This window comes from Oxyura jamaicensis, chromosome 10, assembly GCF_011077185.1.
Source record: "Oxyura jamaicensis isolate SHBP4307 breed ruddy duck chromosome 10, BPBGC_Ojam_1.0, whole genome shotgun sequence".
Taxonomy (NCBI): domain Eukaryota; kingdom Metazoa; phylum Chordata; class Aves; order Anseriformes; family Anatidae; genus Oxyura; species Oxyura jamaicensis.
The window spans coordinates 1841200-1867603 of NC_048902.1; the positions used below are offsets into that span (position 1 = coordinate 1841200).

The 26404-nt window shown below is 45.1% G+C and overlaps 1 protein-coding gene and 1 long non-coding RNA gene across 4 annotated transcripts in view; one reads left to right on the forward strand and one right to left on the reverse strand.

The window, feature by feature from the left end:
* Positions 1-5252: 5252 nt before the first annotated feature.
* LOC118172333 lies at positions 5253-14291 on the forward strand. Its single transcript, XR_004753647.1, has 3 exons — positions 5253-5543; positions 6871-7212; positions 14190-14291. It is a non-coding gene; the product is annotated as an uncharacterized LOC118172333 (long non-coding RNA).
* A 5735-nt stretch (positions 14292-20026) lies between these two features.
* Positions 20027-26404, reverse strand: part of TMOD2 (tropomodulin 2) — a 34562-nt gene continuing 28184 nt past the window's right edge. For all 3 annotated transcript variants that reach the window (XM_035335666.1, XM_035335667.1, XM_035335663.1), the window contains 4 exons: positions 26108-26215; positions 25716-25859; positions 25241-25385; positions 20027-23250 (listed from right to left, as the gene is read on the reverse strand). In XM_035335666.1, the coding sequence (XP_035191557.1) occupies positions 23216-23250; positions 25241-25385; positions 25716-25859; positions 26108-26215 (432 nt within the window). In that variant the 3' untranslated portion in view covers positions 20027-23215. The remainder of the gene's footprint in view (positions 23251-25240; positions 25386-25715; positions 25860-26107; positions 26216-26404) is intronic.

Genomic DNA, 26404 nt, shown 5'->3' on the forward strand with positions numbered 1-26404 from the left:
TTCCTCTTCCTAACTACATCTTATGACTGATTTTTGTTTATGACCTGTTCATGTTGAAAGGGCAGGCAGCCCTTGGGTGATTCACAGTTGTTCACACTGAATATAGGTGGGGTGAATATGCAGGGTGGAATCACTGTTTGGCACACCCGTGAGGAGGCTGTCCGTGGCTGTGTTCGACCTTGGGTTATGGGGCCAGAAGCCAGTACCCAGCAGAGCACTGCGGGCTTAGCAGACGGGGTTGCTGCTGACATTGCAGGAGGAGTGTGGGACAAGCTATCTGATGACCCTGGAGGGACAGCCACTGGCCCCAAAGCTGTGTTCCTGTCCAGGTCTTTTTTAGCCTTTTATCAACTCTTCCTTTAGGTCATAAAGTCCTTGGAATTCAAGCTGTGTATGGCGCTGCCTGGCTAATAAGTTGTCAGGCAGGGAAGTCAACAGCACAGGAGGAGGAAACATTTGGAGTAGCAGCATATGTCCATTAGCATCGCAAGTGCTGTTCTCCACTGCAGTGACTGTTAGGGAGGCACCCAGGGGCACGAGCTGCTGTCCCTCGATGACGTCTGAGTTAAATGTGCTGTTTGCAGCTAAACCATCAGCCTATAACCTTCTTTAACGCATGCCTTGCTGATTGCTCTACATAACGTGCTGCTGCACACACAGATGGATACGTGTTGACTAACCTCTTCATACATCACTGAAAGCTCCCTTTCACATTGTGGTGGTTTTACCGTGCTGGGCAGCTGAACACCACAAGCGCTCTCTCACTCCCCCTCCTTAGAAGAGGAGGGGAAGAAGTAAAGGAAAGAACAACTCATGGGTTGAGATGAGGATAATTTAATTAAGGGGAAAAAATATTATTAAGGAAATATTATTAATTAATTCAACTAAAGGGAAAAAAGGGAAAGGGGAAAAGGGAGGGTGAAAGGGAATAACAAAACCAAACAAGTAAAGGCTGTGTGGAAGTGCAGAGGAAAGAAATTACTCTCTGCTTCCCACAAATGAGCGATGCTTGACCATGTCCTTGAAGCAGGGCCTCAACGCACGTAGCTGGTGTTCGGGAGGAGGACAGACGTTTTCACAACGAGAGCCCACCCCTCCCCTCTTCTTCCTTTTTCCACCTTTTATTGCTGAGTGTGACCCCACATGGTATGGAATATCCCTTTGGTTGGGTTAGGTCAGCTGCCCTGATGATGTTTCTTTCTCACTTTTTGCCCACCCCCTAGGAGGGTCAGAGAGAGTCCTGATGCTGTGCCAGCACTGCTCAGCAGCAGACACAACACCGGTGTGAGACCACTGCTGTTCTAGCTCCAAGTGCAGAGCACAGCACTGTATGGGCTGCTGCAGGGAAAAGTTAACATCCCAGCCTGACCCAGCACACACGTTGAGTAAGACCATCAGTGACGGGAGATACTAGCAGCATACCTTTTGCCTCCCAAGGTAGCTCATAGATTCACAGGTAGTAATGCCTTGTGCTGCTTATCTGCTGTGAAATCTTCATTGAAAACGTGGAGGTAGAGCTGTGCGAGGACAACTTTTTGAGCAACTCCTGGATAGCTGTCTGTTTATCACTGGACCCCGTGACACCATTATTTGATTTCAATTCCCAGAGTGAAACTAATGTAAACATTATTCTTGCATGTAGCATTAGAAAGTTAGTCATTGCAGAGTACTTCAGTGGTTCAAAGTGTTTAACTTGGCTTCCATATGTTTCTATCCATGCTGCCTTGCCTTTCTGTGCTAACTGCTTCTTCCCAGGTGCTTCCTCTGTTCACGTGTACCTGCACCCAACCGAGCCTTGTATGTGGCATCCTCACTGTCAGCCCACACTGCTGAGCCTCTTGGTTATTTGTGTGCTGATTTAACATCTTCCTTCCCCCGCCAAATTCAAATTCAGTACAATTAATCCCTGCTTTAGCATTTTAACTAAAAAAGCAATTAATATGATAAATCTGACTGTCACATGATAGTGGCACCTCCACTGGTGAGTAAATCCAGCAATAAATGTAAGGAAGACAGTTCTGTGGTGAGGGAAAGCTGTGCAGAACGGCCAGAGGGCTGGTAACAAGGGAGTCTTTCCTCGCCCCATTGCTTCTCTCTGAGTGGCTTTTTCAATCTGAACATCTTTGGAAAATGTTTTATTGTAAAATTTGTAAACAGATGCCTCACCACAACAAATGTTTTATTTAGACAAAACAACTCCTGAATATTCGTTTGCCAGAGTAGGTGTTCTTTAGTGTCATTCTGCACTCACTTGCTGAGGTAGCTCCAGTCACAGCTGAGCCAAAGGGAGCTTTCTTAATTAAAGGAAGAAATGCAGAGAAGACTTGCTTATTACGTATTGCAACTGGTTTTAGGCTTACTTTTTTACAGACAGATTTGTATAACCTGTTTCAACAGGTCAAGAACAACTTATTAATTTTATATAGGCTTTTAACTTTGCTTAGCTTTGCTTTAGTTCAGAAAGACTTCAAAACAAAAAGCCTTTCTAACCCTTCCCTCAGTCAGAGGGTTTGGTAAGGACTGTCTTCCATGGAAGTGTATCTCAGACTGATAGTCAGGGATCCAAATAAGCTGTCCAGAAATTCCCTAAGAACATGAATGAAGTTAGCAGACATCCTGAAATCCAGGTCAGCATATCGAGCTTTTCATCCCCGTATGCTGCCTATTGAACTATGCCTGCTGTGCCTTACGCCTCCTTTACTGGCCCTATTTCTCACTAATGTCCATCCTCATCTTACACTTCCATCCTTTTTTTTTTTTTTTGCTCTGTCATTGTCTTCAAAGAGGATCTGGCTTCAGCTCTGGACTAACCCTAGTGTAAGGCAGAAGCTGAACTACCAGTAGGCTTGGTTCCCTAGACGGAAGCAAACAGGAGTCAGTGACTCCAGTGATCCAGAGTGCAACTCTTCTGAAACTTAAGCTGAATGTTTTCGGCCTCTCCCAGATACCCACCGCCTCTTAAGCCTGCAGAAATCCCACCAATGCTCTGCCCAAATGAAAGAAGATCTCGGGCAAGCATACAGATGTCTGCCCTTGCGGTGTGTGCTTGCAGGGTATCTGTGTCTGCCTTTGGGGTGGGAAATGCTTATGAAGAGCAGCAGCTGAAAATAAGAGGGATTTTTGTTTGCCTTCCTTGAAGGAAGCTATTTGCAAAGCTTAACAATTGCCTTGGAAAGAACAACTCTCGTTAAGTTTTTGCTGAGTCTCTTCCAAAACTGCCTGCCTTCACTGGGCGCAGAGGAGGCCCCGGACTACAGCTCCCAGGCCGAACGGATGTCCCTTGGGGCTGCTCCCCCGGGGCAGTCTGCCCTGCTGCAAGGGGAGGAAGAAGATGACAAAAGCAGTGATGAGGGTGCATTTGAAGCTGGGCAGCAAGCTTCTGTTCCAAGAGCTTTTTGCCGTCTGAGCTGTTGACTAGTGCATGTTTTCTTCCTGTGGGAATGCGTTAATTGGGCCTGATCAGCCTTGCGGCTATTGTTACCACCCAGTGTCCAAAACAGAGCATGTTTTGGGTGCGTGGCTATTTTTAGCTGGTGTAAATAGGGCACTAAACTAGCAGTGTTCATACTTCTTGTGACAGGCTTCTCATCTGGGGTAGTGAGGAGTCAGTCTTAAAAGTACTGTGATGGCATTATGGGAAGTGAGGTGTGACGGCAGGTGAAGTGGATCCTCATTTTGCATGCTGACAGTTTCTGGGTGCTGCTCCTCAACTTTTAAGGTGACAATTATAACAGCAGTCCTCTGTGATGTGGTAGAGGGGACAGCTGGCAGACCTGAGAGAGAGCTAGTTTGTTGCCTTTGCAGTCAGCTCCCAGCCGGACACGCTGCCCCTGGGAGGAGATGGAGTTCTGCAGGAGACTGGAGGATTCAGGACGCTGCTTTGACCACAAGCAAATCTAAATCTAAATGCAATCGGTATGAATGCTCCCAGCAGTAACTCATGCTGCTTTGTCTGGACTCATTCCTGCCTTTAACATACACAGCAACTTTGTAGAAGAGTATTTTATGTGACAGGGTAAAGATCTCTATGCCTCTCCAAGCAATACTTGGTTGTGCACTGTGTCTTCCCACAGCATTTTCTTCTTGTTCTTTTCTTCTTGTTCTTCAGCATTTTCGTCTTTTTTCCCCACAGCATTTTCTTCTTTCTTCTTCTCTGTTAAGCTCTGAGCAGGCTCAAGTCAGAAGCCCCTTACAATGACACCTGCCAAGGGAAAGTCATGCATCCACGTTCCTGTGTGAAGGTAGCCACTGAACAACTCCAGAGATATGAGTTGAAGTCGGAACACAAGATGAAGAGTTAAAGGGATAATGGTGGCTTGCAGGAAAGCAACTTGAGGCATTACTGTGGTTTCATACCGTGCCTCTCTGACGGAGGTTACCATCTGTACAGCAGTGTTGCTGGAAGCTAAAGGACGCTGGCTCCTCCATCAATCAGTAAGTCACAGCTTAGTGCTCCAGATGCTTGCTTTTCTGGGCCACTAGAAGGTGTGTCAGGGTGTGACCTGTTTTGTCTGTAAATTAAAAATAAAAAATAGGAAATGAGAAAGAGTTTAAGTGAAGGGAGTTGTGTCTTTTGGGGAGTACTTTGTTTTGACATTTATGGTATATTTGAAGAATATTCCGCTTCCATACTTCATTATAGACCAGTTGTCCAAAAGGATTATATATATCCCACCTGTATGTTGTCCCTGGCCTTACCAGAGGAGCTTACATCCTAATGAGAACGTTGTCAAGTCCTTATGTTTTCCAAAGGACAACAGATTGTGCAACAGGATGGTAGCATTTAACAGTACATCAGAAAAGCACTATGTGCAAATCCCTGACTTTCTTTCTGCATTGGCACATCTAATTAGCGATAGACTTGTTTGTTATGCAAACAAGCATTGGTATGGTTTGTGAAATCAGATATAAATAATTGAATAAGGTCCTTATAATTAGTTTCTTCCTCCTCTAAGAGTTTCAGCTGCAGAATCCCTTCTGGGAGTCCTTCAGGACTGATTATTTCAGCGCCTGTGTCTTCCCTACCTCACTTTCCATCTAGGTCTCTTTAAGTGCCAGTTTGACTTTTTTCAGCTGCTTTTTTCCCACTCATTGCCCAGCCCTCATCCTGTAAAGTACTTGCTGCAATGAGCAGCTAATTCTTGCTCACCACCCTTTGAGTGATTAGTCTTTGTAATTGTTGTGTCTGTGTGTATGAAATACAGCATATCAGAGTGTGTGAAGGTCTCTCAGTCCGTGAAATGTCTGTCAGATATTGCCAGAAAAATAATGTTTTTGATGACTTGGCCCATCTGAAGACTGCCTGTACTGAGAAATCTCTCTGTGATTTACATCTCTATTTCCAGTTGCTGAGAGCTCCTTAATTAAGACTCTGGTACTGGCCATAAAATGTGATTATTTTCCAGATGATCATAATGGCACTTCATGTGCTTTTACCCGGCACTCTCTGAAGTCTCATTAAGCCAGAGCAGAGCATGGGAATACTGTCTGGGGCATTTACACCACAGGCAAGAATGAAGGAAGGAAACACCCTGAATACTACGGTAGTATGTCCAGTACTGGCTTATGCTCTGAATTCATAAACATGAGTGTCAAAGTTGCAAGCAGATATTATGAACATCTAATTCTAGAGTGGAATGTAGTAAGTTGGTGTTTGAAGCAGTGGTTAGCTGTGGCATTAAAACAGTGACAGGTCAGATGTTGAATGTCAAGGATTAGGCTGCATATATGTGGAAGTTTGGGCAATGGTAGTTCCTGGAAGCAGTTAATTTTTACTGGGTTTACAACCAGAAATACTGAGCTGGTCATCCAGGGTCAGACACAGGCCAGGGCTGCAATGAGAGGAGCCAGGGCCAAGTGTCCCTGAGATTCTCTGAGGTAGACTGCACTGGTTGTATTGGATTTCCCATTTACTTATAATGCACGTGCATGCATTTCAAAGCATTTAATTCATTCACGTTTATTGTGAATTGTAAACGTGAATGACTTAAATGCATTGATATGGAAAGCAAATGTGTGATTTTTGTTAAGAAAAACAGTCGCTGTCACTATGCTGAAATGAAAAGCATCCTGCTTGTTTCTATCAGAAATTGGAATGACATCATGTTACCATGGAACTTCCAGTTTTATCTACTCACAAGTGGATTTTTGCTGGGCAGGTAATCTAAATAAGGCCATGATAACATTACACTACAGCAATGTGGGACATAGGCCCAAGCACCCATGAATATATTAAGAAGATTTTTACGATGAAATAAGGGTCATGCTTAAGTAGTAATAAATAGGAAAAATAGGTTAATATTCTCACTTGGAAAGGAACAGACAAGCAGTTTCATTGTTAGGATTCATATTTGAATTGCATCCTTCTTGTGAAATAGGAATGAGATTAAAGGAAACGTTTTGCTTGGTGGGTGGGATAAATTGAGGATTTTTGTGAAAGCTTTCTATAGTGTTTTCTATAGAGTTTATATGCAATATGGGGGTAGAAGATGTGAGACAGTGAAACCTGAATTGCAATAGAAACCCACTGATTTCTTTGCTTACATCAAACAATGGTTAAATTTCAAATTTGGTGATATATAGCATCTATGCCGGTGTCTTGTCTTTGAATGTTCATTTTAAAGGAAACAAAGGAAATTGGAGAATATTAGCAAAACACGCATGCTCACTCCTTGCAATCCAATGCAGAAAAGCTTGTGACTTTTTCATTCCCTTTCCTGGCTGAAATAATTACTTTTGGTTTTAGTTTCCAAGCTCAGCCCAACATCCATTTGTTACTGTGCAGTGAAACGGTGTATGATACTAACTAGACATGGCAGCTCTCTTCTAAAATAGACTGTTCCAATCTGTCACTTTATTCTTTGGCACCAGGGATTTTCATTTTCCTGAGATGAACTCTGCTGCTGGCCATGAACCTGATGGTGTGGAAGAACTGCAGAACAAACTGCAGCAATCAGCTAATTCACCTGAGCAGATCTGCAAGACCTACCTCATCCTGTGAGTGTTCTCATCCTCAGCAGCTGAATAAACATTTCCGAAACAGTGACTGAGCCAATAGGAGGAATTAAGTGAGAGCCCAAACACACTTTGCAAACACCTGTGCTGTTCTCAGTCATACAAATTTGCTGAAACTTGCCTCACATCATCCTTCCTGCTACACAATTCTTTCAAGTTGCTCTGCACCAATTCCTAAACTCCATGTCATTTGAATAGGTGAGTGAGCCTGGAAAGGTATCTTCAGGTTCTCAGGGTCATCATCTGCTTCCTGGTGAGCATCCTTGGTAGGTTTGTTTCATGGAGTTCATTAGCATTTAGCATTAGGGTTGAATTTCATTGTAAAATTACACAAACCCATTGAGGTCTACTTGTTAGTTAAGCTGATTACAGTTTCTGGGGTGCTTTTCTACATCAAAAATGCAGCTCGATCACTAATGTGGTGCTGTGAAGAGATGCCTTTGTTTATTATACATGTTGCAGTATTGCTCAGTTTCTTGCTTGTAGAAGAACGCGTCTCCTAAAAAAGGCAAAAGATAAAGGAGAGGGAGCAGGGGCCAAAGGAGTCCATCTGCAGAGCAAAGTAATGAGTTGTCTGTACCCTACAAGTACAAAATGCCGAACTCACCTCAGTTCCAGAGCTGAAAACAAAAGCTCAGAGACTTTGGCCATGTGTCAGGACTGGGATTGGCATAGCCTCTTATTTTTGTAAGAAAAAAAAAGTAGTTATTGTCGTGATTTGGTCCCAAGTTTGTCTGGATCCCGAGGAGTTAGGAAGGTATTGTGGGATGGACGTTCAGTACTGTTGCCTCAGTCCTCTTCTGCAGCACAAAACAAGGTGATCTCTGCAAAGAGATCCTACTAGATTTTTTTTCTTCCCAGTATTAGTCATAAAGATTAAACTCAGTAAGCTGATTGCCAGTATTTAATGCATGAATTCAGAAACAAGATGTACTGAATATACTCATTTCTTCAGTGTTATAAGTGACCTAGTTGCCATCTGCTTTCATTAATTACCATTTTAATCATCTTTCACATGAAGGAGGTTAACTTTCTTTCATTAAAGTCGTATTTTTTACAATCACTATTTCTACTTACTCGTGACTGATTAGTATGAAATTTAACTTGAGTACAGAACATGGAAGAAAAAAATAAGTAGGGTATCACATTGTTTTTCACATGGAGGGAGATGTCTGTTAATGCAATCAATCCAAGGTAGCGCCTGGGGAAAAACAGATTAAATCCAAGAAAAAATTAGGAAATATCTGCTAAAATTGTGATTCTCACCAAATGATATGAGCAGACATCAAGTGGTTCTGAGGGTATAGTTTCTGTGAAGCTGCAGGGTTTTCATGTATCGAGTGCACTTAGTCGTCTCCATGAGCATTTGTACAAATGGCTCAAACAGCATGAGAACTCCTATAGTAAACAATTATATGCCTCCTAGGGCAAGAAGGAGTGCCTTAAAATTAGTAGGCAGAAGGATAATGTTCAGCAGTAGCTCCGAGATGCTGGCTCTGAATTAGATACTAAAATTGGAATCTTACTTCACAGCTCTGAATAGCAAAAAGATGGATTTAAAGAACTATTTTTTAACTGGCAAAATAACTGCTTGAGTTTAGCAAATAATTCCTACTTAATAGAAAAGGTGTTGTGGATTTCAGCTAGCTCAGTTATACAAAGGTCCTTCAGCCCGTGCTGTTTTGCTGAAGTAACACAAATAGAAATGTTTAATTGTCCTGTGAACTGAGATCACTGTTAATGTAGTCATAACTGCAAAGAAAAATAATGGCCATCACTGAGGCTGGGTTGTGCAGTGACCTTTTAAATCCATGGAGTTTGCAGCTATTGGAAGGTATTGGCTGGAAAGCCATTTCAGTAGTGGACTCAGAAATATGTCCAGTACTGAATTAAATGCTTCTGTCCAGAAGTTAATCAAATTAAAGAAAATGCTGCTTTCTCGTATTGGGTTTTGGATTCTTCATATAATGCATGTTGTGAATACAGAGGATGTCCTCTAGTGTTTCAGTAAGAGCTCTGAAACAGCAGCTTTCAGCTTTTTCGTTATAAACTTGTGAAATGCTTTTCCTTTTTTTCTCGATTAAGAGGAGTTGATGTTTTGGTTTGGTATTTACATTAAAACTGAAACTGTAAATGAATCCCAAGTTCTTTCAGACAGATCTTTCTCGCAGCAGAGCGGAGTTGTAGTTGAGTTGGCTGTGATGGTGCTGGTCCCCCGTGTGGGATTTCAATGGGGAAAGCACCTGCCAGCAAAGAAAGGGGACTGTGGAAATAGAAATAATAGAACTGTCATTTCATTTTGAATCTCTTTGCAATGGTAGTCACACGTTTGCTATGTATTTGTGCTGTGTATGGCACACTGGGGCCTCCTGTTCAGCTGAGGCTGCTAGGCTCTATAAAACATAAATAGCTGTCACAAATGCACGTGCAAGCTTTAGAGCTAGTTTTGTAGCTTTTAATTGACCCAAGTGATTATCTATCTACAGTGAGAGCACTACCTGAGCTGTTCCAGCACAGGGCTTAGACTCATCATCTTAAAAGCTTCTTTATGAATCATAACTCTGTGTCCTTGAATAATTTAGAATCCAACAGCATTGCAAATCTTAAGATTAACAGTCCAAACCTTGTAACAATGGTTGGTTTTGACGCACATCTGAGGTAGGTACTATTACTCATCCTCACTTGGACTATAACCCTAGGTCTGCTGTGTAACATCGTGTAGCTCCGTTCCTTCATCACCAGCTCCTCACCTAGCTCTGTGAACAGGGAGGCTTCTGGTGCTGCATGCTAAATCTGGCTTACAAGGAAATCAGCAGAATGTGTACTCAGAGCTCATGTTTCAAAGGTGAAGCCGATGGGGATCAGAGTAGGATACCCATTGAATGTATTCTTCCAGAAGCGATTGCACGAAAATGTTTGCAGCGGGTGGTGCCATGCCATATGGGTAAGTTGGTCACTTCAGACTGAGCAGCAATTCTCATAACAAATGTTTGTTTGCAAGGATTTCTGCTCGCCGTATGTTGTCAACATACACAAAATCAACTTCTAGTTTCACTGACATTCCATGAAGTTTCATTTTAAGGTATCAGCTGTTACCTTTAGCATATCCATGTTGGCCGTGCCTGTGCTCTGTCAGGCTCTCTGGTCCCACTTAAAAACTCAGATCTTCTAGAGTAGCAGGATTTCCTTAAACTGACCTCTGTCTCCATCTTCCCTGCTTGTGGCTTTGTTCTGGGTGGCTGTACCTGGTTTGGGGGTGAGGCAGCTAGTCTGGTGGGGCTATTACATCCAGCAGTGTAATAGCACCTTGCAGCTGGATGGCAGCTACTGCTGACGCTGAATTTCAGGAGACTTAATGCCGGTCTGTCACCACAAACGGCATCAGTGTTTCCTACCTATTCCTATACCTTGTGTCCTGACAAAATCATGAACTCTGATTAGTCTGGGGTGTGAAATACGACAAATCTCAGGTCTCTCTGAACTGGTTTAAAACAAAAAACATGATTCTTCTCCCAGTTCACATATGTAAATGGATGAGATCAAGACAACAAAGCTTGTTCTTTATTACAACTGGACTGGTCATTCTGAAAAATAAACATCTTGTCAGTGTCATCCTGGCAATAATACCTGTAAATAGGTTACTTGCACCTCGTTAGCATCAAACCCCACAGTGTCTCAGGTCTGAAGTGAAGGACACGTTTCATTGAAGAGAACGCTTCGTGTTAGTCACGTTTTTCATCTGTACCTAGACTGGTTTTCCTCCAACTGGCATTCAAGAGGAGGTGATCTTCTGGGGGAAGAAAGAATGTGTCCCTGCTCGTCCCTGAGCCAAAGTCACTCCTCTGCCCTCTGTGAGCCTCAGTCACTGCTGTCTGCCCCCCGGGCTCCCTGCTGGGCAGGGCACGCACAGCGATCGACAGGAGCAAGCTGAGCAGGAGCACAGCCTTGGCAGAGCATCTTCTGGGAGGCAGAGTACGCTGCACCTGAACACTGGGGTAGGGAGGGAAATCCAGGTGCTGGTTTACATCCCTCAGCACTCAGATTTCAAATGGGGAGCTTGGTACAAGCCAGAGCTTTTAGCTAAAGGCTTGGCTGTATCTGGAGGAGTCTTTTTTTCTTTTGTGTTACCTGCATTAAAGGCAATCACCTCAGACTTTTGACCTTGAAGCTGAATTGTGAAGTCTTAAAAGCGACAGAGCTGTGGTTGTATGCCTCACCCTGAGCGACTGCTGGCTGCCCGCCCGCCCGCTGCGCGTCCTTTCTTACTGTGGCCATCTGGCAATCAGGGGAAGATGCTGCTCTCATTCTGTATCCTGTTACATGCCTTAGTATCCATTAGCAGCGCCATTTATTGTAAAATCTGTATTTTATGCGTAAAGCAGAGCTCAGCCTATAGGCTGCCTGCTGCACACCACGCCGGTTTGATCTCACCTGCTGTGGTGGTGCTGCCCAGGGTGCGGAGCTGAATCGGGCTGCTCCTGCTGCTCCTGCTGCCTGTGCCCGTGGGGTGACGCCGCTGCTGCTGTCACCCCCAGCCCGGCTGCAAGCGGGGCTTCAGTGACGCACTGCAGAGGTGTTCCTGATGAGCTGCGCTGGGAGACAAATGTGTGGCTAGTAGATAAATCTTCATGGACAGGGAAATGCATGAGGCTTGGCAGGTTAGAGAAATGTGTAAGGATGCGTCACCTGAAAATTATTCTTAATTTGTGATGCTCTATGTATTCCTCAGCTCTGGAAAAATCTTGATGCGTGTACAGCGAGGTTCACGCGCACAGCCTAAATCTCTTCTGCCTCCTTGTGCTGCTTCTCTTCCCCGTTGGTGAACTGGGAGCTGTTTGTCAGCCTGCAGCCTCCTTGTTAAGAGGCAGCCCCGCTGCGCTGTCCCTGCAAGGCAGCAGCCGTGCTCGCCTTCCTGTGCTGCAGTGATGTGGGGAGCTGCATCGCACGGGGCTCCCTGCTGGGTGCCAGCACCTGATGCAGAGCTTTCTCTTTCTTGCTGTCTGTAAAGTCTGCTAAGGAAGTGTCATCACTTGCCTCTGCAATAAGTTGATGTTAATTAACAGGTGACTGTGGTGTTTGCAGCAGTACACGTGAGTTCCCCCATTAGAACAGTGAACTACTCCCTGTTTGGCGGCAGCGACAGGAAAGGATGAGCAGGCAGGCACTGCCTGCTGGGGCTTTCCTGCACGGTATAGGAACACCCTCTGTGCCCTGTGCAGCAGATGCGAGGATTTCCATGTACAGCTCAGCCTAGTAGCGGTGTTTATTTAAGGCTCTTAAAAGGAAGATGCTTCCTTTTAGGTCTGCTTCAGCCCCCACGCGTGCCTGCAGTGCTGGGCACAGCCTGGGTGCCGCCAGGTACAGGTGCTGCTCAGCTGGGGGGCTGTAGGGTTCACCCCAGTTGTGCAGTACCTCCATCCCTCGGAGCCAGGCAGAAGTGTTGCTATTTGTACCCTTGGCAGTATCTGAATTCTTTGGGGGATTTAATTTCAGAGCAGCTTTGTTCAGGGGAGGAGATCCAAAGGGTCATCCAGAGGGCCGAGCAGCTTGGCGCTGGCTTACACGCTCTGAGATGAATTCACTTGCTGAGGTCTCCTCTGCTAAGCTCCAAGTGCAGCAAATGATTGGGCTCCCTGTGAACGGCCAGAAAACAACCTTGAGCACTGGTGCCAATGCATTTCATTATCTGACAGACCTTGTGTGCCAAGCTGCTCATGTGTCTAGGGGTAAACTCAGTCACCTGCTGATACCCCCCCACCCCCTGCGGAGCTGACAAACCTTGTGCTTTTTACTTCTGCTACAGTGGCTGGGTTTTGCTGTCACCATGTGGAAATATCTGCATATATTGTACCTAATTCAGTCCTGCCATTGCATCTCTTACTCCCTGGAAGAGCTTCAGTGTCAGCTTTTTTGTTTTATTCCAAATGATGCAAGTATTTGGTTTGATTAGATTATAGGCTGGGTAGTGGCATGGAAGTTAAGAGCATCAGATACACAAGATGCCAGAGCAGATGGCGCCATAGTCCCTGCTATGGAAAGGATGAGACAAAAAAGAATCAGTTTATGAAGTAAAAATGCTGTTTCCAAACAGCAGAAGCTGATTAACTCACAGGCACAGTGGTGCCCTGTACCATCAGGGTGGCTGAGCACGCACATGGCCTTTGGAATAGCTTGTCTGACACTGAGTGGCATAACTGGATGCTACAATGACTGTGCATGTTAGTGGGAAAACAATACACTGAACTCTTCACAAGTCTGTTCCTGTTTTCCTTGGCACCCAGAACTCCTCCTTGGATGCTGTTGCAGTGATTCACCCTGACGCCAAGCCAGCAGGACAGCCCAGCGCGTCCTTCCCTGGCACAGCAGGTACCTCAGCTGCTGTCTCTGGGGACTGCTCCTGTCCTCAGAGCTGGCCTTGTGCAAGTTGAGTCCTGGCTGTCTTGGAAGCCGCGCATCTTCCATTGTACGGGTGTTAAATGTAAATCCTTCTGACTTGCTCATTTAACTATGCAGTCAGTTTGAGAGCTTCAGAAGTAAGGGAAAATCATATTTTTAAACTGAATTTTCTCATTAGTACAAAAAATAGAATAGGAAATAACTAGAAGATATTACGTACAACTATCCCATTTTAATGAAAAATGTATACCAAACGAAGCAATTGCCTTTTTACTAATGTCATCACATATCTGTTTAAACCTGCAGTCCCATTCTCCTCATAGAAATGATCTCAGTCTCTGAATCTCTAACGCTGTGAAAGCGACGCTTGCTCCTGGCAGGTGGCATCACCGCTTTTGTCCCTGCTGCCTGGTTTGCTGCAGCTGCTGAGTGCTGTCTGCTTGTGGGCCAAAACTGCCATTTCCCTCTGGCAGGCACGGTGCTGCTGTGCTCCACAAATGCATGTGAGAGACTGCATAAAAACCAGTTAAGGAGAGCTGCTTAAATGGGAGGTAACTAGGTCCAGCTTGGTAAGAGGTGCTCTTGATCTTATTACAGGCTCACAAACCTCCCTGCAGTGCGATTAAGAGGATGCTGCAGTTGTTCGCCCGGATCAGCTGGCACATTTGCAGCGTGAAGGTGGGGAGAGCAAAACTGGGGTTTGACCAGCGACTGCGCTGCAGTCAGGTCTCAACACCGGAATATGAAGGTGGTTATTCCGACTGTTCTTTGTTGTCTAGGGGGCTTGACACACTTGATGACGCTTTTCACTGGCAGCCTAAAAGCCTGCAGAAAAACCACAGGATAGGATGGAGCGACTGTGCCACCTCGTGGGGCTGGACCCCGCGGGGGGCGGCCACGGGCAAGGCTTGGCAGCAGTGCCTGGGGGGTCTTCGTCTTTCTGACCCCAAACGCAGAGGTGAGTGCCCTGCTGTAACGATGAGAAAACACACTTGGCTTCTCAGCAACCCAGTTAATGTGGATGACGAACACCAGCGGCTGCGGTGTGCCAGTGTTGCTGGAGCACAAACTACCCAGGAATGCCAACACCCCGCTTCACCAGGCATCTGTGCCTGGCCATCTCCATCGCCTGAAAGCTCTTAATGCTGATTTAGACAGCAGAGGATTGTACAACATAACCTTTCTGTGGGCAAATGGCAGAATTAACACGAGATTATCGGGTTTGGGGAATTCCTTCTCTGTGTGTGTGCGTATATATGTATGTATGCACACACATACACCAGCATAGCTTTGAGAGTCCAAACAACTTTAAGAGCTAGGAAATAAACTGTTTGCAGTACTTCCAGATTCTGTTCAGGATAGCAATACATTTATTACTAGAAAAGACCAAGAGAAAAGCAATATATACAACTGCTTTAGCTGTAAACTTTGTCTTCTCCTCCCTTGCTCATTTACCGAGCCTACCTAACGTCAGGCTTGCTAAAGTCAGGCAGCTGTTATGGGAGACGAGCAGACCCTCATTAAGGGAGGCCCCTCCTGCTGCTTTTCTTTGGGCTCATCTGCTTTACTGGTCTGGAAGAGACAAGCATGAATATTGAAAGTACTTTGCCATGGCTGGGAACCAGCTGAACACAGTTCTACTTTTACCCCTCCTCCTCTTCAAATAGGAAACCTCAGGTGCAGTTGACCATTCCTCTCTGCTCAGATATGGATGTGTGCCTGCTATAGCTTAATCAGAGATTAGATGGAGAGATTCCTGGGCTGGTTTTAATATGCAAATACTAACATCTATTGAAATGGTTAAGAAGTGGGTATTCATTGGAGAGCTGTGTGTTTTAGTGGTTGCTATCCGACATCCCTGACCTGGTGGAGTGCTACACCCATGGATCCTCCCCACAGCCTGCGTTTGGGTGGCAGCCTGCTGCAGGGGTGGCAGCAGCCTGACGCTGGGCACAGAGCTCCTGGCTGCGCTTAGAGTAGTGCAAAGAAACAGATCAGAGCTACTTGAATCTGAGGGAAGACATAGTCAGCTTGCACCTCGGTTTCTTGGAGGTTGTAATAACAGTTCCTAGAGTGTCTGTGCATCAGTCAGAACTGGGAAGATTGACGTACAGGTAGATGTATCAGAATAAAAGCGAGGGACCTGCATGGCAGCAGCAGCAGGTGGCTGGCCGGAGGTCAGTTGAGCTGGCTGCAGTCAGGCTGTCACTCCGGATCATGTTCATACAGGCTGACCCGGCGTTCCTTGTAGAAAATAAAGCACCTGGGCTTTGCACTGCTCTTGCTCAGGCTTGAGAGAGGAGTGAACAGATTGGAACGCTGGAAGTATGAGGATACACACTCAGATTGAAGAAATAATATCAACCTTGTTGTAAATAAGTTATTTTTTGGCTGTTTATACATGAAATTTTCATACTGAAAAGAAACAGAAAGAAAAGCTGACTCCAAAATGTTCAGAGTGAGACGGTAGAACAGAGTATCTGTGTTCCCTGACATGGATTGCATTCATGGTCAAAATTGCACAACCCATGTGAAGAATGATGCAGGACCAAACCCAGTTTGTGAAGAACCCTTTCCTTCTTGCAAAAGCTATGATGTCTGTAGAAATAAAATCCTATCTTGGAGATGGGAACCGGCGTGCGTGACCTTATGAGTGACTCTGCAGCTGTACTCTCTGATTCTGTTGTAATTGAAGAGCTGGGAATTTTCCTACACAGTTCCCATGAGCACTCCCTCTGATGCTAGGCCCTACAAATCCCTACAGAACCACATCCTGGGACACAGATGCGTATTTTCTCACTGAGATATTTCCTCATTTTCTTTGAGTCTCATCCCTTTTTTATTTTTATTTTTGGCATGCAAGAGCGAAGTAGAAAGATACTGTGATATTTCAGAGTTAAAGCAATGACATAAATAAAGGCAGTCTTTGGGCGGGGAAGACGTTTTGTTTCTTTGTGCCTTTTGTTTAGTCAGCAGACAGGAGGGAATGTGAACCTGCTGGGAGGGAAGCGTCGAAAGCAAAACGTTGGCCTTCCTGGGAAGCCACAGGTATGGAAATCGGAGGTGGGTTTTTACACTCTTTTACTATTGCCCAGCCAGGATGAGGTGCACACTTCTTCACTGCTTCTGTCCCTGCCCGTGGCAGTGGGGTGGAATTAGCTGATCTTTAAGGTCCTTTCCAACCCAGACCATTCTCTGATCCTCTTGTAGCTGGGAGATGATCTGTGCAGGGTTTGCAAACAACCAAAGGTACAGCTGGCATTATTACAAGGGAGGGTTATTAAGAATAGAGAGAGGATAGCTGAAGAAAGCAAGAAGGGGATGTATCTCTGTGAAGGATAACATGCTGGTATCCCACTGACTGTTGGAAATAGCTTCTCTTGATTGCTTTTGATTGTAAATGGCAATCACTGTAATGGCAATACAGACTTAGTAAAAGCTTCTTGGCTGAGATGTTCACCTGTAACAGAGATTATTTGTGAAGACCTATTGGCTCCTAGTTGTCTGCCCCCTTCACCTGCCTGTTCCCAAACTTGTATGTCTGTTGGCTGAACTGTGAACTTCCCTGGGACTGTAGATCCCACAGTCTGTGAGGACATGTTCTGAGGTTTCTTTTGAACTGTCCTTATGCACGTGTAGTTACGTGTACCTTGTGGTGCCCAGTAATGTGCAGCACGGCTTCCAAGGGTCAGTGTAATGATTTCACTAACAGCCTGCAGAGATACCTAAGCAGGCAATGCGCTGGCTTCCCCTGAAGCCTAAAGGGTTTTGTATGCAGTGGGAGAAATCAGTGTATGTTCTCGGTGTCTAATTCTAATGAGGTACCATATGGGAAACTGCTGAGATACTACGTGTGGAGAAGTGAGGATGGAAAAGTGCCCGTGTACTGAGGCTCATGCCAAGCCTATTTCATAGGCTTCCTGAGCAGAAGCTGGTCGAGGAGGGACCATTTGTCATAGTACTTCTGGTACGTATTTCAGATACAACATCCCGACCAGATGACAGCAATCTTAGGCCTACAACTGCATGTACCTTTTCATTGTATCCCTGTCAACAGTAATCCTTTCAGAACTGACCCTGACTGGGCTTTGTTTCTATGTTGTACGAAAGTTTCATGGAAAAGGAAATCATAGATGGCTCATGCCCCATGAAATAACAGTAGCTCTACGGTAAACTAGCTTACAGCAGCAGATGGATTTCTTGATTAATTTTATAAGTAATAGGAGAGTGGCTCATTCTTTGGAAAATGTGATTGGTTTCACGAGAAAATGTTTAGCCTTGTTGAGTGCCACTGCAGACGTGCCAATGATAGATGATTCTCAATGGGACTAATGGAGGTTTTTTTAATCACAAAGCTAAAAATGTGAATTGGGTTCTAAATTTTTCAGAACAGTGAAATCTCTTTTCTGAGTTAGTGATGGAGGAAACATGCAATCCAGTCTTTGCAGCTCCAATGGCACAACTCATAATAAATTGCACTCACTTCAAAAAAGAGCAGCAGTCTGCAGAAATCTATTACTGCTTTGCCAGGTAACTCATCAGAGATCAGGCCCAGTCAGCATGGGTTTATGAAAGGCAGGTCCTGCTTGACGAACCTGATCTCCTGCTATGACAAAGTGACACGCTTGGTGGATGAGGGAAAGGCTGTGGATGTGGTCTACCTTGACTTCAGTAAGGCTTTTGACACCAATTCCCAAAGCATTCTCCTCAAGAAACTGGCTGCTCTTGGCTTGGACTGGCGTACACTTCGTTGGGTTAGAAACTGGCTGGGTAGCCGGGCCCAGAGAGTCATGGTGAATGGAGTCAAATCCAGTTGGAGGCTGGTCACCAATGGAGTCCCCCAGGGCTCGGTACTGGGGCCAGTTCTCTTTAATATCTTTATCGATGATCTGGACGAGGGGATCGAGTGCACCCTCAGCAAGTTTGCAGACGACACCAAGTTAGGTGCGTGTGTCGATCTGCTCGAGGGTAGGAAGGCTCTGCAGGAGGATCTGGATAGGCTGGACCGATGGGCTGAGGCCAACTGAGGTTCAACAAGGCCAAGTGCCGGGTCCTGCACCTGGGGCACAACAACCCCAAACAGCGCTACAAGCTGGGAGATGAGGGGTTGGAAAGCGGCCTGGTAGAGAAGGACCTGGGAGTAGTGGTTGACAGTCGGCTGAATGGGCAGTGTGCTCAGGTGGCCAAGAAGGCCAACAGCATCCTGGCTTGCATAAGAAACAGCGTGGCCAGCAGGTCCAGGGAAGTGATTGTCCCCCTGTACTTGGCTCTGGTGAGGCCGCACCTCGAGTACTGCGTTCAGTTTTGGGCCCCTCGCTACAAGAAGGACATCGAGGTGCACAAGGGAGTCCAGAGAAGGGCAACAAAGCTGGTGAGGGGTCTGGAGAACAAGGCTTATGAGGTGCAGCTGAGGGAGCTGGGATTGTTCAGTCTGGAGAAGAGGAGGCTCAGGGGCGACCTTATTGCAGTCTACAGGTACCTGAAATGAGGCTGTAGCAAGGTGGGGGTTGGTCTGTTCTCCCATGTGCCTGGTGACAGGATGAGGAGGAATGGGCTAAAGTTGTGCCAGGGGAGGTTTAGGTTGGGTATTAGGAAGAACTTCTTTACTGAAGGGGTTGTTAGGCATTAGAATGGGCTGCCCAGGGAAGTGGTTGAGTCACCATCCCTGGAGGTCTTTAAAAGATGTTTAGATGTAGAGCTTAGGAATATGGTTTAGTGGAGGACTTGTTTGTGTTAGGTCAGAGGTTGGACTTGGTGATCTTGGAGGTCTCTTCCAGCCTACATGATTCTGTGATTCTATGAAATCAAAACTGCAGGTAACGAAAACATTAAGCATTGTAGAATAAGAGTTCTGTTTTCCAGTCATCTTCATTTTTTCACTGTGTACTTCTGGAGCTGTGACATACACTGAAAGCAAATGTAAGAACGCTAGTAATACAACCTAGTCTTGGAATATGGGGTGTAATTTTCTAAACCATGCAAGATGCTGAAGAGAGGTTGGATGCCAGACTGTTACAGTATGTAGTTGTCTAAAGACAGGAACCATATCTCATGTATTTAACCTTCATTGGAGCTGGTACCTTGTCACTCCTGAAAATCCCACTTCTGTGCATGTGCAGCTTTAGATGCCGAGATGCATCACAAAGTCTGATCCAGATCCTCTCAGATACTGACATGTTCTGAAAATGGGCATTTAAAACTTCCCATTTATCTGCTTTTGGACAAATGTGCAATTCTTTATGCTGCCTTTTTCCTATGAGAAGGTCAGAGATCTGCAAGCATTCACCCAACTGGGAGACAGGAAAGCATTAGGCTGATGTTAGAGTTGTGCAACTGAGGCACGGACAGGCCTGAGGAACTTGCTTTAAATCCCAGGGGAGGTCTGTTACACCCCAGAGGGGAATCCAGGTCTCCCTGCTCCCAGCCCTGGTTCAGAGCACACAGCAATCACTCAGTCCAGCGCACATAACGGGGTGGGGAGGGAAGGGGAAGTCTGACAGAAGATCAAGCCATGTGGGAGCTGCAGGAGCCGCACTAGAGGAACCAGCCTAATCTGATGTCAGAGCATTGAGGGAGGTCTGATTCAAGGGACAAAACCACAAGGAATTGCAAAAGCCCAATTCTTTATGAATATTTATTTAGAAAAACCACGATGTTGGGGAGTCACTGTTACATAGCGTGATAATTCCCTTCCTCTTGAGTAGTATGCACCACAGTGTGCGCATGCAGTTACTTATGTTCCAGAGATAACATCTTCACCTAGCGTTTAACATGTACACCACACTGTCCTTAGTGCACGCTACCAGTCACATACATGTTAGGACACGAACAAAGTTGAGCTTTTCCATGAAAAAACTGTATAAAAAATAGAAACCAAACTGAAGTTGTTGACACGAGAAGCAATGTGCAAAAGTAGACAAAGTTACTCCTGAAGGTTTGCTTAAGAAAAAGGACTCTTCTGTCCCTGTCCCCCATTCAGGGTCAAGTATGCTAGATGAAAGTGTAGCACTAAAAGGGACTAGTCACATCCTGCCCCCCTTCCTGTTACTTGCAGGGATTTAACCAGCTAAATCGTCCTATAAATACGGAAATCTGCTTTCAAGCATCACCATCGTGTGCTGTTGTATCAAACAGATCCTTTTATCATTGCATCGTTTGTGATGCTCAAGGGCAGAGGCTGACCAAGCCCTTGTGTGGGGCATACAGAGAAGCAGGACAGATGTCCCCAGTCACTGAGAGAGGGGCAGAGGCTGGCAGAGGCTGCCTGGAGGAAAGGGCCAGGCCCCGCCAGTCCTGCTCACGTGCTGGAAGGAGCCAGGGCCCCACCGAGAGGTGCATGGCTCCGGGTGCTGCCTGCTGGGGCTGGTGTTGGAGATGGTGCTCGAGTGCCTGAGGAGTCCTCCCCACAGAGGCAACGTGCACGTGCGAAGAGCATGGCAGATGAAGGGAAGGAGGCGGCCGCTTGGCCTTCCCGAGTGGTTACCTTGGTCCATGACACAAACTGTAGCTGGCAGGAATGGAGCCGCCTGACGGCGCCAACACCTGCGCGGCTCGGAGCAAAGCTATACAGGACGGCATGCTGCAGACATGGAGAAGCAGCCAGGCCAATCCGTCCTTACGGAACGGCTGCATGCAAACACCAACACTTGAAATGGCAATTAAGACTAGAAATGGATTGCACTTGTTTCCCTTGCACGCATAAATGTACCACCCTTAAAAAAAAAAGTTACCGATAAAAAAAATACATTTAAAAAAAAAATGATAGTTGGAATTCCCTTAGTTAGAACAAAATAAAAGAAGGAAATAGGAACAGTGGGATTCTAATCACTGAGTTCTGTCAGCAACCAAAATCTTTTGGCTTTGGGGATGAGGACTCTTACTGCAAAGCCCAGTATCACCCTGCTAATCCACTTGTTTTTTAAGGGCTGCTTATTTAAGACCATGCAGAGTTATGACTGTGTTACCGAACTTGCTATTTTTAAAGGAATATCTGGCTTTTTCCACAACAAATCCTGCATGGATCCAGGGAAAATTTCAGTGAGACTCCCCTGTGTTAAGTTTTTTACTTGCAAAGCAAAGGTTTCGGCCTTTTTTGAGGAAGGGAAGGAGAGGTGGAAGCTGTAAAGACTAGGAGCTCTCCAGGGAAGTTAACTGTGGATACTGTACTTCAGATCCCAGCTCAGCAGCCTACTTCAGCAAAGTAGTTCAGGTGGGATTGAAGTGTATAGTAGTCATTGTGGACCCCCCTCTGAAGGCAAGTATCCTACAGGAAGAGCGAAGAGCGTTGCCTCGGACCTACCAATTTCCATGAAAAAGGCACAGAGGGAGAGTGCATCCTGTTAGCTTGCACTCCAGCTCTGTGCAGCCAAACCCATGCCGGGGTCTCCTGATGCCTGGATGCTTTCTGCAAGCATTGGAGTCAAAGAGATGGGGAGGCCCAAGTCTCCCTTAGCTTCCCAGGATGCTTACAGACAGCCAAAATGAACCCCTGGCTGTTTGTCAGAGGCAACTGTTGGCAGTGTTAAAACAGTGGTAGAGAATAATTCTAAGCTGTAAAATTCACAAAGCAAAACATCAGACTTAATTCTTACTAAAATGTTGATGCTGTTGCAGGTTGGGGTTAGCCATTGCTTCACGAGTGCTTTCCACGGGGTTAAGAATTTGTACAGCATCTGAATTAAGGCCTGATTTAGCAAAGTGTTTCTGCCTATGCTTAAAACTGCCCTTACTTAGCCAAGCACTAACACAAATACCTGACTGAAACCTATAAATAAAGTTCTGTAGTTGGTCCAACTACTCTCCTTGTGTTTTTTCCTGGTGGCACAGCTGCTGTCCAGGATTAACTATTTAATTAACCTTCATCTAAAAGGTCCTGAGAACAGTTCTATAATACTAACAAATGTACATAAATAACAACTAAAAAAGGTCAAACACATGGCTCAATGCAAAACAAGTATCACGTAGAATACTTGTTTAAATTAATAGCTGTACACTGTGCATTCTAGTAAAAAACAAAAACCTGTTGGCCTAGGAAAAAAAAAAACACACACACTAACAAAAAACAAAACAAAACAAAAAACTAACATTCAAAGTATCTAGGATTGGCAGCACTACCCTTACTTTACTCTCTGGGGTAAAGATAGCAAATGCCAGTGTAACATTGCAAAACGATCCACCTAAGCTTATGTAAACAAGTATGTTTTGACAACGTTGGTACACCTCGGTGTGATCCTGCACTCGGACCAGGACACGTGGAGTCCTGCATCAGGGCGCTGTTCAGCACCATCCCCCTGCCCGGGCCCTGCTGCAGGAGAGGGGCTTGGGGTGAGACCCCACAAACCTAGGAACATCCCATTGCAGGACTCAGTTCAGCAGGACTGTACACAGAGAAGTAAGGATTGATTATTTGTGAACATAAGGCATTGCAGGACTTGGCCCTAAAGTTTCTATTTTCAGCAGAGGATCCCTTATCCATACATGGGATCATATTTTAACACATGCAAGTGTCTAAAGTAAGGGTCAATGTCACTATACGTTATGCTCAGTAACACAGTTAAAATTCTGCACATTGGTTCCAGATACTGTGAAACTTTCATTAAATCCAAAACAACTATGAATCTTTCATAAGAATTAAATTAACTATGGAAGTTAAAAGTGATTAGGCTGCATTTTCAAGGTTAAGAGGAGACGTTAACAGAAACGAGTAACTCCCATTGCAATGGTGTCTTGCCTTCTGACCAGTGAACGCTCTGAGAGTGCAGCTGCTGGCAGGCTCCGGTCTTGCCTTGCATCGGCTGTGGCGTGGCTACTGCCGCTCTGCCTCCACTCGCTTCTTGCGAACTGGGCCAATAAAACAAGGAAAGAGCGGTCAGTATTGCTTTCCTGAGAACGAGTGCTTTTCTCAGTGACACACTCTTCCCTGTGATGTGCGTAAGAAGGAAGGAGCTTCTAACAAATACCCCGCAGTACGATGTCCGTAAATGCCATAATTAACAGATCTTATTGCTAAGCAAAGTAACGCTATCTAAACTGCACTTTTCTATACCACAGACTGTAGGATTTCACCAAGTGTTCAAATCAATAACTTATCGATGAAAATCAGATTCTGATGGAGAGCTTTCAGATGATAGAGAATTCACTATTTCCAGTGCTTCCTCCCAGTGGCTCCATTTAGATTTTTATTACAGTTTTATCGCCCTCATTTAAGCCACTGTGTTCCAACCACTGTGTTCCAAGCAAGTTGATACTTTGTTAATTGCACTCTGTTAATTGCAGGGGTCTCTGTTGTAGGTAAGCAACATTCATAATCTCTTACAAAATAATATGAAGTGATGGTATCAGTGAGTCCTGGCAATGAGGAAGATATCATACCGGACCTTAAAGTGTCTGTTTAAACTTCACGTGCTGTTATCACATCAGCTATCAAATAGCACCTTCAGTAACTCTTACTAGAAACAGAGTAGGTTTAAATTGCCATTTAGCAAAGAAAATTGAGATAAGCTTTGTGTTTTGGACAGGATTATTTTGGCAAGAAGACCCACGTGGATGTTTACAGCACTTGAAGTAGATTACAGCTGGTATAGAGCAGGTGTGGCTAGGCAGCGTTTGCTGCTCTGTACTCTAGTAAAAATGCATTGAGTCTCCTCTGACTTGGCCAGGTAAGATTAGCGAGGGTCTCCTGTTCATGTGATGCAAGTTGGTGTAGCATCAAACTGTCATGTCCTGTTTTCTGATATTAAAGTGTTTTAGTGAAGAACAAAAGCAGTGAAACTAGATGAATGAACACTTTTCACTACCATAGTCAATAGCAACAGTATATAACTACAAAAATCCTGTTACTTTGCTATCAGAAGGTTTATTTCAGGGCGTTTTCTTGGCAAACGTATTGTACTACTCCAAAGTCTTCATCATATAATCAGTCATTTGTGTCTTTCAGTGTTTTGTTGCTGTTTTCAAAGTGTTCTGCCCTGCTAAATCTTGAATAAAGCCATACAATACAAAACCAGGAAAATGAAGATTAGGTACAGGATGTATGTCTGATGTCAATTAAATAGTGGAAAAAGAGTCTCTCTCTCTTTGTTGGTGGGATGTTTTAAACACTGTTCTACAAAAGCTAACAGTTTCAGGAACAAAAGTTTATCACAGAAATGCTAATAATTAAAACTGCTAAAACGTAATGTTATGCATGAAAGAAGTGGATTCTAGTTCAATTTTTATCTTAGTTTTCACTGAGAAAAACCCAACCAAAGGCATCATGACTTGGTGTTATCAATGAATTCTGTGTTGTAGAGTTTTATTGCATTTCTTTATTTTTCCATGAAGTAGCCCCGCCTAGCCATCTCCTCCCTGTGCTGTGTATCAAGCACACCGGGCCGAGCACACCGCACTCAGGCAAAACATGCAAAGCTTTCCTGTCCGCGCCTGTAATTAGGCAGTCAGGCAAGTCGTCCTTGCTCCCTAGGTTGGCCAGGCATGCTCTGCTGTGGTCAGGGCAAAGAGGCGAGGACTGGGGTGTTCCCTGAGCAAACAGGATGGGTTTGGCTCTCTGCACTGACTGGCCAGAAGAGCTGATGGGGCAGCTGGGAATCCCCACAGAAAAGGCTGCAGTTCCCCCCTTCCCAGCACCAGTGGGAGAAGGATAGTAGTTCTTAATCACAGTAACATCTTTGCTGTCCTGTCTGATAGAGCTTGTGGAGCTATGCACCACCCCTCATGTAGAGCAGACTGGATGTTGCAAAGTTAATGTTGAGCCTTGAGTACAGACAGGAGGAGTTGTGTCTTGGGCTTGGCTCACCAGAGCAGCTGATGAATGGGTGTAATAGTATCTTACCTAGATCGTTGTTTTTAGTGATCGCCGCTGCTACCCTGGTTCTTGGGCCCTGCTTTGTGAACTGGTACCCAAACTTGAGAATCTTGGAGTTCTCCTCCAGCATCTTGGCAATCTCCATCTCTACAGCCGTCCCCAGCTGCTGCCTCTGTTGGTGACATTGTGAAATGTCCCCAAAAGAAAAGAAAAGAAAAGATTTGCTCTCAAATGAGAGAGAAGTGGTAATATTTCATTACTGTGATCAAACTACAGAGAGAATCCCTCCTGCCACCTCCGGACATTTGCTCTGGGTTTTATGTTCAGCTTTGACCATTTTTATTTGGATATTTTCCATGATTTCATTTCATGGGACATAAGCTGCAGAATGACCAAGCCACAGAGGCTGCCTTGACTTTGCCATCGCCCTCTAGGCAAACCCTCTGGGAATCCGTACAGAAGAGAGACAAAAGGGGACTGCAGTTCAACGCTCTCTCCTTACCTGGTTGTCAATTTTAATCTCTGTCAGGGATTCGTTCTCCTTCAGTGCATCAATCAGTGCCAAAATACCGGTCCCAGTGATGAAATTGGATTCTACATTCAGACTCTTCAGTGTTCTGTTCACTTTCAGCATATCTGCAAATGCCTGAGGGGTCAAAAAGGGAATGAGATCAACTTCCTAAAAGCTTTAGGAAATGTCAGAATCTGTAAAACATGGTTTCTACAAAGAAATAAAATACAGGTAGGCTCAGAAGAACAGAGATAGATCAAAATAGACTGCACTTCCATCATGCATAGTATCAGGGAAATTCTGCAAGGAAAATGACGGATGCATCCTAAGCCATACATTATTGACCTACTTGAACATTGTTTTCCAAACAGCATTTAACTTACAATAGCTACGGGGTCATTGCTTCGAGTAGCTGCAAGGCTGAATGTCTTCACGTGTGTGTTGCTTTCCAAAGCTTTTGCAAATTCTTTCAGTGTTGGAATAGGGATGTTCTGTGTTCAGAAGATAAATCCAGTAATTAGGAAAGCCGGTCACAACACGAGACACCGGTTTTAATTGTTAGCAAACTGACTGATCAATAGCCACAGGCTATGCAAGTGCCCCATCCCCAGTGCTTTTAAGAGCGCCCCAGCACGGGCCGCTCGCACTGTGCTCAGAGCAGCACCGAGCCCAGGCGGCTG